This window comes from Pongo pygmaeus, chromosome 16 (assembly GCF_028885625.2).
Source record: "Pongo pygmaeus isolate AG05252 chromosome 16, NHGRI_mPonPyg2-v2.0_pri, whole genome shotgun sequence".
Classification (NCBI taxonomy): domain Eukaryota; kingdom Metazoa; phylum Chordata; class Mammalia; order Primates; family Hominidae; genus Pongo; species Pongo pygmaeus.
This window is the reverse complement of record NC_072389.2, coordinates 72000030-72012652: the sequence shown is the minus strand read 5'-3', so window position 1 is coordinate 72012652 and position 12623 is coordinate 72000030. Positions and strand designations below refer to the sequence as shown.

Here is a 12623-nt window from a genome sequence, read left to right as displayed (position 1 = left end):
GAACTAAACGTAAGGTACTTATTACAAAGTATTTGACAAAGAGACTAAAAGGTGAACATAAATACCTTATAGAGGACTTCATCAGCACACTTCACTTGAAATGCACCTGGCTGCAGGTAACCACGTTAGTAAAGAATATCCTTTCTTCCAGGCTACCGTTTAGTGTTAATTCCGAAAAATCTGTAATCAAAAAGAGAGTGAGATCAGAAATGCTTAACACCCTGCTTTTCTACCATGTATAATGCTGAATTTTACACCAATACAATAACTAAGAGGTGGTCTAAATGGCAATGTATCTTCTACTTTAAGAGAAGTCATTGGGAAAAACTCAGTAAGGACACTTGCTTTAAATATGAAACTCTTGATGCATTTAAAACATGATTAAATAAACTAAAAATGAAGCAGGTTATTTTTTAATTATATATTTTTAATTTGGAAACTTACTGCTTTACTTTTTGTGCCATATTAACTAGGGTTACACAACTGTTTTTTCTCCAATCCTAACATAAATTTCAGAAAAGAATTTCTATTTAAGATTTGTAGTCTTAGGGCTAGACACATAACCATTTTTCTCCCAAAGACTATTTTATTTCAAAAATAAATGGTCCAATCAACATTTAGATGGGATAATGTCCACTTCCTTGTGGGTCAACATTTTGGTTTCCATATTTTCATCATTATCAACACTCATTTACTGAGCACCCACTGGGTGAGCAGCGCTCCACTGGACACTTTTTCTCCTCCATTAACTCCAAATCATTGCCCTCTCTCTTTCCATGGTGGCTGAAAGTACACATTTCTCTCTGAAGTCTCCCTGCCTCTGATGCCAACTATTTCACTCAAAAGCATCATACCATTAAAGTTCTTCAAAAGCTAGTATTGGACTTAAGTGCTCAGTCCAAAGAAATAAGAAGTCTAACTCCTTAAAAGCATATGATCTTCAAAAGAAAATTAAACATTTTAGGCCATATTTACAATTAAGACTTTGTTTGAATAGCCCATGACTTTCACGAATGAGATTCCCCCTTCGAAAATGGGTCTTGCTTTGGGGATAAAAGACACTGAATAATTTCTAGACAAACATATCAAGAATATATGATGGGTACAAGAGGTTATAAAGTTCAAGCCAAAATGGAGTTTGAGTGTGTTCCTAAGCACACAAATATATGATCTTATAAGAATTCCTTATTTTCATAAAAGGAATCACTGGACCAATGCACTAGAAAATTGCTTTAACTCCAACATTCAAAATAACTTTCACTCTTTTTTGATGCAATCCATGTCAAAAAGACTTTAAATGATGTGTTCAGTATACTTGCTTATTCAGCATTATTAGGAAAAGATGTTTCATCTTGTATGAATTTCCTCAAAACAGAACTCTAATCTCTACAAAATAAAATTTACTTTATTTTTTTGGAGACAGAATTTTGCTATTGCTGCCCAGGCTGGAGTGCAATGGCGTGATCTTGTCTCACTGCAACCTCTGCCTCCAGGATTCAAGCAATTCTCCTGTCTCAGCCTCCTGAGTAGCTGGGATTACAGGCACCCGCCACCATGCCTGGCTAATTTTTTGTATTTTTAGTAGAGACAGGGTTTCATCATGTTGGCCAGGCTGGTCACGAACTCCTGACCTCAGGTGATCCACCCACCTCAGCCTTCCAAAGTACTGGGATTACAGGAGTGAGCCACCACGCCTGGCCAAAATTTACTTTAAAATGGCATTTTTTTCAGCTGGGCACGGTGGCTCACGCCTGTAATCCCAGCACTTTGGGAGGCCAAGGCAGGCGGATCATGAGGTCAGGAGTTTGAGACCAGCCTGATCAACATGGTGAAACCCCATCTCTACTAAAAATACAAAAATTAGCCAGGCGTGGTGGCACGTGCCTGCAATCCCAGCTAGTTGGGAGGCTGAGGCAGGAGAATAGCTTGAACCCAGGAGGCGGAGGTTGCAGTGAGCCGAGATCGTGCCACTGCACTCTAGCCTGGGTGACAGAGCAAGACTCCATCTCAAACACACACACACACACACACACACACACAAAACAAGGCATTTTTTTCACAAATGTTTTAAATATATTTATGTCTTTAAAACTGTCCTTTTGGCCGGGGGCAGTAGTAGTTCACACCTGTAATCCTAGGGCTTTGGGAGGCTGAGCCAGGGGGAATATTTCAGCTAAGGAGTTTGAGAACAGCCTGGCAAACATAACAAGACCTCGCCTCTATGAAAAATTTAAAAAGGAAAAAATTAGGCAGGCATGATGGTGCCCACCCATAGTCCCAAGCTACTTGGGACGCTGAGGTAGGAGGATTGCTTGAGCCTGGAAGATTGAGTCTGCAGTGAGCCAAGATCATGCCACTGCACTCCAGCTGGGGTGACAGAGCAAGACCCTGTCTCAAAAATAAATAAATAACATTTTCTTTTTAACCATTAAATACGTTTCTTCTTTAAAAAACAAAATATATGTTTTCTTTCTTCTTTCTTTTTTTTTTTTGAGATGGAGTTTCACTCTTGTTGCCCAGGCTGGAGTGCGATGGCGTGATATCGGCTCACTGCAACCTCTGCTTCCCAGGTTCAAGCAATTCTCCTGCCTCAGCCTCCTGAGTAGCTAGGATTACAGGCATGCACCACCATGCCCAGCTAATTTTTTTTATTTTTAGTAGAGGCAGGGTTTCACCATGTTGGCCGGGTCTCGAACTCCTGAACTCAGGTGATCCACCCGCCTTGGCCTCCCAAAGTGCTGGGATTACAGGCGTGAGCCACATGTTTTCTTCTTTAAAAGACATTGTTTCTTCTTTAAAATCTTTAAAGAATACATGTTTCTTCTTTAAAAAACAATAGATGTAGATAGACCGTTTACTTTAGGTTGGTGATTCTCAGCCACAGTTGCACAGTGGAATCACCTGCAGAACTCTACAAATTACTGATGTCCCAGCTGTACTCCCAGAGATTCTGATTTACTTGGTATGAGCAACGGAACTTTTTTTTTTTTTTTTTTTTGAGACAGGGTCTTGCTCTGCTACCCAGGCTGGAGTGCAGTGGCACAACCTCAGCTCACTGCAGCCTCAACCTCCTAGGCTCAACTAATCCTCCCACCTCAGCCTCCCAAATAGCTAGAACTACAGGCACATGCCACCACACGCAGCTAATTTTTGTATTTTTTGTACAGATTGGGTCCCACTCTGTTACCCAGGCTGGTCTTGAACTCTTAGGCTCAAAGTGATCCTCCCAGGCCTTAGCCTCCCAAAGTGCTAGGATTACAAAATCGTGAGCCACTGCACCTAGCTTAGGCAAAAGAACCTTAAAAGCTTTGCAGATGATTCTAACGTTCAGCCCAAACTGGTAATCATCTCTGGAATCACCATTCCACATCTAGTGGCTAAAGTTGGATTGTATCCTTCTAGGTCTTTTTCTAAGTCCCCGTCTCCATGTTTTTGCTACCATAAGCAATACCACAATTAATAATCTTGTTCATAGGTCTGATTTTATGTGTGTAATAAATTCCTACTGATGAAACTGCTAGGCCAAAGAATGTATTTATTTATTTATTTTTAGATGGAGTCTTGCTCCGCCACCCAGGCTGAAGTGCAATGGCACGATCTTGGCTCATTGCAGGCCCCTCCTCCCAGGGTCTAGCAATTCTCCTGCCTCAGCATCCCAAGTAGCTGGGATTATAGGCACATGTTACCATGCCCAGCTATTCTTTTACAATTTTGATGGGTACTACCTTCCACAGAAGCTGTACAACTTTACATTCCAACCAGAAATGTGTGAGAATGATTGCCCGTTCTCCCATACCCATGCCAGCACAGACACCAAACTTTTTGATCTTTGCTAATATGGAAAAGGTATCTATATAATATAAATTTGCATTTCTCTTATTATAGGTGAGGTTGAGCATGGTTTATTCTTTTACATTTTTTAGAGATGGAATCTCACTATGTTGCCCAGCCTAGCCTTTAACTCTTGAGCTCAAGCGATCTTTCCCACCTCAGCCTCCCAAGTAGCTAGGAGTACAAGCAAGCATATCTTATTTTTAAAACCACATTTGAATTTCCTTTTGGTACACTGTTTACCTTACTTATCCATTTTTCTTTTGAGCTATTAATATTTTTCTTACTGAAATAGATCCCCTTTTCTGAACATGGATTGCAAATTTCTTTTTTTGAGACGAAATCTTGCTCTGTCACCCAGGCTGGAATGCAGTGGTGCAATCTCCGCTCACAGCAACCTCCGCCTCCCAGGTTCAAGTGATTCTCCTGCCTCTGCCTCCCGAAGAGCTGGGACTACAGGCACATGCCACCACACCTGGCTAATTTTTTGTATTTTCAGTAGAGATGGAGTTTCACCGTGTTAGCCAGGATGGTCTTGATCTCCTGACCTCGTGATCCACTTGCCTGAGCCTCCCAGAGTGCTGGGATTACAGGTGTGAGCCCCCGAGCCCGGACTTTTTTGTATTTCTTTAATAGAGATGGCGTTTCACCGTGCTGGCCAGGCTAGTCTCAAATTCCTGACCTTGTGATCCGCCCACCTCGGCCTCCCAAAGTGCTGGGATTACAGGTGTGAGCCACCGTGCCCGGCCTGGGCTACAAATTTCTTTTCCTCGTTTATAATTTGTCTGTTTTGCCATGCAGAAATTTTTCTACTTTTACAGCTGATTCTCAGTCTTTTATCACTTCCAGGTTTTATATCACACTTAAAAAAAACCCACAATTTTAACTGATGGCTCTCAGAAAAATTCAGTTTGGTTATGACTTTTACAGTTCAACTATATGAACAGAGCCTCTAACGGACAGAAATTTTCATTATACCTAAATCAGAATATACTTGGGAGGGCAGGAGCACAAACATTTTCTGGAAAAATTTTTTGCAAGTTATTAATCAGTAAAATAAAACTATTTGTATTCCCAGCAGTATAGGCCTTTGAAATCTAATTAATAGATTCTGTCTGAAAACTATCAGATTTGTTTTCAAATAATCCTTACATATTTAAATGAAGGCATTTAAGACCCATATGAATAAGAGACAACAGCACCGTATAACCCAGGTGCATGAAGATATGAGTTTGAAAGGTACTTCCTGAAGGAGGAAGACTTGGTAGGCTAGCTAATTACACAAAGGGCTAAAAGACATTCTTTACCTAATATGGACCATCTGTGATAGAATACTAGAAATCTCAACCCTTATTTCAGCCATGGAGAAGACACTATGGCAGAAATATCAGCATCGTTTTAACCAGTGCCCAAAAGTGTCAAGTATCAATCAGCATTTCCAGCTTACAACCTATTTTTACTCCTATGTCCATATTGCTTGGTCTCTTTTAGTAAAAATTCCTCTATACAAGATAAGGAGAAAAAGCATTCTTTTCTGATTATTATACACTAAATTTTTCTGGGTATTACAGTTGCATAAAAATCATGATAGTTTTGTGTGTACATGTGTGTGTGTGTGTGTGTGTGTGTGTGGTGTGTTTCTGAGACAGGGTTACACTCTGTTGCCCAGGCTAGACTGCAGTGGTGCCACCAGCTCACTGCAACCTTCACTTCCTGGGTTCAAGTGATTCTCCAGCCTCAGCCTCCTGAGTAGCTGGAACTACAGTAACAAGCCACCAACACCCGGTTAATTTTGGTATTTTTTTTTTTGTAGAGATGGGGTTTCTCCATGTTGCCCAGGCTGGTCTCTAACTCCTGAGCTCAAAGTCATCCACCCGCCTCAGCCTCCCAAAGTGCTGGGATTACAGGCTCGAACCACCGGGCCCAGCAGTTTTCTTTTTTAAAGAATAAATATGTTTTACACTTAGAGTTCAGGAAAATTACTTAAAACTGGGCACAGGCCAGGAGTGGTGGCTAACACCTGTAATCCCAGCACTTTGGGAGGCTGAGGCAGGTGGATCATGAGGTCAGGAGTTTGAGACCAGCCTGGCCAACATGGTAAAACCCATCTTTACTAAAGATACAAAAAATTAGCTGGGTGTGGTAGCGCGTACCTGTAATCCCAGCTACTCAGGAGGCTGAGGCAGGAGAATCACTTGAACCCAGGAGGTGGAGGCTGCAGTGAGCCGAGATTGTGCCATTGCACTCCAGCCTCGGCAACAGGGTGAGACTCCATCTCAAAAAAAAAAAAAAAAAAAAAGAAAGAAAGAAAAAACTGGGCACACAAGAGCTATAATAACAATCCATTCCAGTAAGATTTAGTTTATTTTCTTTTTCTTTTTTTGGAGGCAGAGTCTCACTCTGTCGCCCAGGCTGGAGTGCAGTGGCACGATCTCAGCTCACTACAACCTCCACCTCCCAGGTTCAAGCAATTCTTGTGCCTCAGCCACCTGAGTAGTTGGGACTACAGGCACATGCAACCATGCCCGGCTAATTTTTTGTATTTTTAGTAGAGATGGGGTTTCACCATGTTGGCCAGGCTGGTCTCAAACTCCTGAGCTCACACAATCTGCCCACCCCGGCCTCCCAAAGTGCTGGGATTACAGGCGTGAGCCACTGTGCCCAGCCAGACTTAGTTTATTTTCTGTTGGAATTATTTATCTGAACAGATTATAAACCATCTTTACCAGGTTTGTGAAAATTCAGATGGTCTACGGGTGAGCTGTCACTGAGTTGCCAAACTGTCTTAATCTTCTTTTGACCACTATATATTTCCACTCTCCATTTCTGTGGCTTCTCACTAAGGAAAGAATAAAACAACAAAAGAAAAATTTTCAAAAACAGCCATTTACTTCCTTCCCTCTAGAGCCATTTAGTGAAGTCTTCATGTGATAAGCACTGAGGACAAAGAGGTAAACAGGTCACAATTCCCGCCCTTGAGGTGTATAGTCAAGAGAGCGAGAAAAATAAGAATAAAAACAATTTGGAAAAAAAAATGCTACAACAGAGAAATACTAGGTGTGTTAGGGGAAAAGTGAAGACAGGAATGTAACTCAGATTGGGGATTGCAGAGTTGGAAAGAATCCTCAGAGGCTGTGATGTGTGAGCTGAGTATGAAATAACCAGGAGTCAGTTAGGCAGATAAAGTCCAGGATGAAGGAATGAAGCATTGAGTATGCACTGAGGGTTAAGAGTGTGGAATGTCTGAAGAAATGCAGTAACACAGCATCCCTGTGATAAAAGACATTTAAACAGGAGGAAGTCCTGGTGGGATTTGAATTTTTAGGAAGATCATTTTGGCAATGACATAGAAAAGAAAGATAACAGAGGCAGAGCACAGTTAGGAAAAAGGATTTTACCACAGTCCAGGTATGAAATGATGCAGATGTGAAACAAAGTAATGATGATGTGAAGATGTAGAGAAGGGGACAAATTCTAGAGTTACCAAGGTCTAGTCTAGACTCAGTAATCTTTTTTTTTTTTTTTAGACAGGGTCTTGCTCTGTCACCCAGGCTGGAGTGCAGTGGCGTGATCACAGTTCACTACAGCTTCGACCTCCAGGCCTTAGGAAATTCCTCCTACCTCAGCCTCCCTAGTAGCTGGGACTACAGGTGCATGCCACCATGCCTGGCTAATTTTTATATTTTTTTGTAGAGACAGGGTTTCACCGTGTTGCCCAGGCTGTCGGTAACCATTTAAAGGAGTGAGGGATGAGTGGAGGATAAGCACTAGGTTTTTGTTTTGGGCATTAGATAGAGATTAATGATGGTGATTTGAGAGATGAAGTATGGAAGGAGGAAAAAGCATTGAGAAGGGGATGAGGTGTTAGGCTTTAGAGTTTGAACTGCTACTTCAATAAGCTGGGGATTCACAGCTAATAGGCATTTAGAAAGAAGGGCCTAAAGCTCAGAGAAGCTGGAGATGTGAGTTATGAATTATCGTTAGCCTAGACAAGTTGAAGCCTTGAGAATAAATGCAATCACCAAGGGAAGATAGGAAGTAAGAAGAAAAGAAGGCAGAGGGTAGAGTTCTGGTGAAAAGTGGCAGAAGAAGAAGTACTTGAAAAGAGAACTGTTCTCAGCCTTTCAGATGGGCCAGAAAGGTAGAATTCAAATTAAGACAGATGCTACGTCACAGAAAATGAGGAGATAGGTTCAAGACAGCAATAGTGCTAAATGCCAAACAGCCTTATATGTGCTTACTGAAGTAGACCGAGCGTGGTGGCTCACGCCTGTAATCTCAGTACTTTGGGAGGCTGAGGTGGTCGGATCACGAGGTCAGAAGTTTGAGACCAGCCTGGCCAACATGGTGAAACACTGTCTCTACTAAAAATACAAAAATTAGCCGGGTGTGTTGGCGAGCGCCTATAATCCCAGCTACTCCGGAGGCTGAGGCAGGAGAATTGCTTGAAACCAGAAGGTCGTGGTTGCAGCGAGCTGAGATTGCGCCACTGCACTCCAGCCTGGGAAACAAGAGCGAAACTCTGTCTAAAAAAAAAAAAGTGCTTACTGAAGTAGGAAGAATTGGTGGGCCAACTAATTACACAAGGAGCTAGATAGAAAACAATCTTTTACTGAACAGCATCCATTGGATTTGACAATTAGAAGGTCATTGGTGACCTTTGCCAGAGCAATTTCAGGGGGAGTGATGGGAGTTTGGCTAAGAAAGAACTAAATACAGGGAGGACATAAATAGAGTGGCTATAGTATGAGAGAAATTTCAAGTATATCATATGCTGAGAGAAGAGTCAGGGAGACCCTCATTGGAGGCAACCTCAGTGTCCATGTGGATGAACAATCTATCATCTCAGCCTCACAGTTCCCTACTTCCTCTAATCCCAAACCCTTTTCTCACTCCCACAGTCATACCCTAGACCCTGTTATCACTATCCTGGTCATTTTTCTCCTAATCCATCATTTCCTTTCTGGCTATACTTTCCACTCTTCTCTGAAGGAATAACAAATACAGAGAAAAATGAAAGACTAGAGGCCCAACAGTCTAGAGAGAGGTCTGAGAGAAGGAAGAGGGAGAACTGTCTCAGACTATGGTCACAGAAGTTTAAGGTTTCAGAGGTGACGAAGCTCTGGGTCATGAAGTCCCTACTGAATATGAACACTGAAATTGCCTAGCATTATGGGTGGACTTAAGATAATAAATTAAAATGCTTATTTATTATCATTATTATTATTATTATTATTTTTTGAGACGGAGTTTCACTCTTGTTGCCCAGGCTGGAGTGCAATGGCATGATCTTGGCTCACTGCAACCTCCGCCTCCCAGGTTTAAGCGATTCTCCTGCCTCGGCCTCCCGAGTAGCTGGGATTATAGGTGCATGATACCACGCCCGGCTAATTTTTGTATTTTTAGTAGAGATGGGGTTTCATCATTTTGGCCAGGCTGGTCTGGAACTCCTGACCTCAGGGGATCAACCCACCTCAGCCTCCCAAAGTGCTAGGATTACAGGTGTGAGCCACCACGCCCAGCTATTATTATTTTTTAATAGAGACAGGGTCTCATTATGTTGTCCAGGCTGGTCTCGAACTCCTGAGCTCAAGTTATCCTCCCACCTCAGCCTCCCATAGTGCTAGGATTACAGGCATGAGCCACCACACCTAGCCAAAATTGCTTACCTTTGATATAAGTTCTTTACAGCAGTTGGTCTGACTGGCAGCTGAAAAATGTGTTGCTCATCAAGAGGATTTTGTTTGTAATATTTTATGCAGATCCTGAAAAAACAAAATGGAACCTCTTTTGGAAAAAAGAGCCATTTGACATAACATTTTTCTGGTAGTCTAAAGCTCGTAAGGGAAACATTTTATTGAGTACTACTAACTAAAACATCAGCGAATACTTTTAGAGCCACAAAAGTAAACAAACAAATAAAACAACCCTACAAACAACACTTAGGTTATGTTTTTTCTTTGAAAACAAATCTCATTCACTTTTTAAAATTAATAGACATATTTCTCATAAATATAAAATAAATTTGAGGCCAAAGAAAGGCTTCGTGGGGAGAAAGAGGTTACAGAAACAGAAAAACAATACAAAAAAGAGGCAGAAGAGAAACAAAAGTACAGCTTCCATGGTTTCCAGAGTCCAAGGAATTACAGTTAACTCATTCATTCCACCGATCTATAATGTGGAAAAAAAAAAAAAACAACTTGGAGATTCTATAAACAATAACAATTTCAAACTTTCCCCTCTATAACTGAGGCAAATTCTAATTTTGGAAAATGTAATGGTTCCTTCCAGAGGGAAAAGAAACCCAGTCCTTCCACTGGACAGTTCACTTCCTAGTTTGAGGCCTCAAATACACATAAGATACCAGCAGTCCGTGTCTGAGAATTATTCCAAATAACCTCTAGTCAAACAAATTGGAATCTCAAATTACAGCAGTCTCTACAATTACAGCAATGCTACTGACAGAGGTCTACTAATACTATTTGATTCCATTATTATCATTTAGATGGCTGGCAAGGCTATTTTGACCCAAATTGGCAGGGATATAAAGAAGAGAAGGAAGTAGTATTTATGAATACATGAGGTTATTAGATCCTTTTTACAGATGAGGAAACAGGATTCAGCGATGGAAACTTCCTAAGGAAGTTAGGAAGGGATGCAGCCAATGCCAAATCTGATTCCTTTTGAACCCAAAGCCTTTCCTGCCTATGGCACTGACTTAGACTCATGCATGCTACTGTAAAGACAGGATGAAGAGGTTCTATCCTAACTGGTAATAAAAACTGTACATATTTAGGCTGTAACTATTTCAAAAGAAATACATTTCTATATAAGTGAAGAATACAGATGTACTTACTGTGTTAAAGAAAAGAGGAGTTCATGTTGAGATTTAATGAAAGGCATGCAACTGACTAATATTTCTAGAATATGGTGGAGTTTTTGGACACGATAAACCTGTTCTTGTATATCTACTGATGGAGCAATGAAGTATTCCTGGAATAAAAAAATATAAGCAAAATAGAGATTTAAAGCACTAGTATAACCTTTGTAAAGAATATAGGTATGCTTTCTACACCTACATTTGGATGCTTGATAACAGGCATTTAAAAAAAAAAAAAGACCAGAAGCAGCTAGATAGAATTTCCCACCTTTCAATACTATTATTCAAACTAAATTACAGTCATGCACCATATAACAGTGTTTGAGTCAACAATGGATCACACATATTACAGTGGTCTTTTTTTTTTTTTTTGAGACAGGGTCTCACTCTGCCACCCAGGCTGGAGTGCCGTGGCGTGATCTTGGCTCACTGCAACCTCCACCTCCCGGATTCAAGTGATTCTCCTGCCTTAGCCTCCTGAGTAGCTGGGATTACAGGCATGCACCACCACACCCAGCTAATTTTCGTATTTTTAGTAGAGACAGGAATTCACCATGTTGGCCAGGCTGGTCTCAAACTCCTGACCTCAAGTGATCTGCCCGCCTCAGCCTCCCAAAGTGCTGGGATTACAGGCATAAGCCACTGCGCCCGGCCTACAGTGGTCTTATAAGATCACAACAGAACTGAAAAATCCCTCTCGCCAGTAGTGACTTTGTAGCTGTAATGTAGTGCAACGCATTATTCCCTTGTTTGCTGTGATATGGGTATGAACAAAACTATTCCTCAAAAAGAGCCTCAGGCAGGTCCTTCAGGAGGTATTCCAGAAGGCACCTATATTATCTCATAGGTGATAACAGTTCCATGTGTGTTCTTGCCCCTGGAGAGCTTCCAGTGCGACAAGATGTGGAGGCAGAAGACAGTGATACTGATGATCCCGACCTAGGCGAATGTGTGTCTATGTCTTAGTTTTTAACAAACAAATTTAAAACAAAAAAAAAAAGTTAAAAATAGAAAAAAGCTCATAGAATAAGAATACAAAGAGAAAATATTTTTGTATAGCTGTACAATGTGTTTGTATTTTAAGTGTTATTACAAAAAAATCAAAAAGTTTAGAAAAATTTAAAAGTTTATAATAAGTTATGGTTAATTTTTTATTGAAGAAACAAATTTTTAAATAAATTTGGTGTAGCCTAAGTATACAGTGTTTATAGTCTACAGTAGCGTACAGTAATGTTCTACACCTTCACGTTCACTCACCACTCACTCACTGACCCACCCAGAGCAACTTCCAGTCCTGCAAGCTCCATTCATGGTAAGTGCCCTGTACAGGTATCCACGTTTTTATCTTTTATACACTATTTTTACTGTACCCCTTCTATGTTTAGATACACAAATACCATTATGTTACAGTTACGTACAGTATTCACTACAAAAATATACTGTAAAGGTTTATAGCCTAGGTGTGCAGTAGGTTATCCCATCTAAGTTTGTTTACGCCACTCCCTGAAATTTGAACAATAAGGAAATCACCTAATCACCCATTTTTAAAAATAATGACACATTTCTCAGAATGTATCCCCATCATTAAGTGAAGTATGACTGTATATACAGATACAGTTGTCCGTTGATATCCATGGAGGATTGGTACCATGATCCCCCTTGTATACCAAAATCCATGGATGCTCAAGTCCTTTATATAAAATAGTATAGTATTTGCGTATAACCTATGCACACCCTCCTGTATGCTTTAAATCACCTCTAGATTACTTGTAATGCCTAATACAATGTAAATGCTACATAAATAGTTGTTACACTTACTGTTTAGAGAATGACAAGAAAAAAAAAGAGAATAATGACAAGAAGAAGTCCACACATATTCAATACAGACATAATCATCCCTTTTTTTTGAGAC

At 40.7% G+C, this 12623-nt stretch overlaps 1 protein-coding gene across 12 annotated transcripts in view; it reads right to left on the bottom strand.

The window, feature by feature from the left end:
- Nucleotides 1-12623, bottom strand: part of ZWILCH (zwilch kinetochore protein) — a 526447-nt gene that overhangs the window by 485029 nt on the left and 28795 nt on the right. For all 12 annotated transcript variants that reach the window (XM_054451860.2, XM_054451859.2, XM_054451862.2 and 9 more), the window contains 4 exons: nt 10688-10824; nt 9501-9596; nt 6558-6670; nt 66-180 (listed from right to left, as the gene is read on the bottom strand). In XM_054451860.2, coding sequence (XP_054307835.1) covers nt 92-180; nt 6558-6670; nt 9501-9596; nt 10688-10824 — 435 coding nt within the window. In that variant the 3' untranslated portion in view covers nt 66-91. The remainder of the gene's footprint in view (nt 1-65; nt 181-6557; nt 6671-9500; nt 9597-10687; nt 10825-12623) is intronic.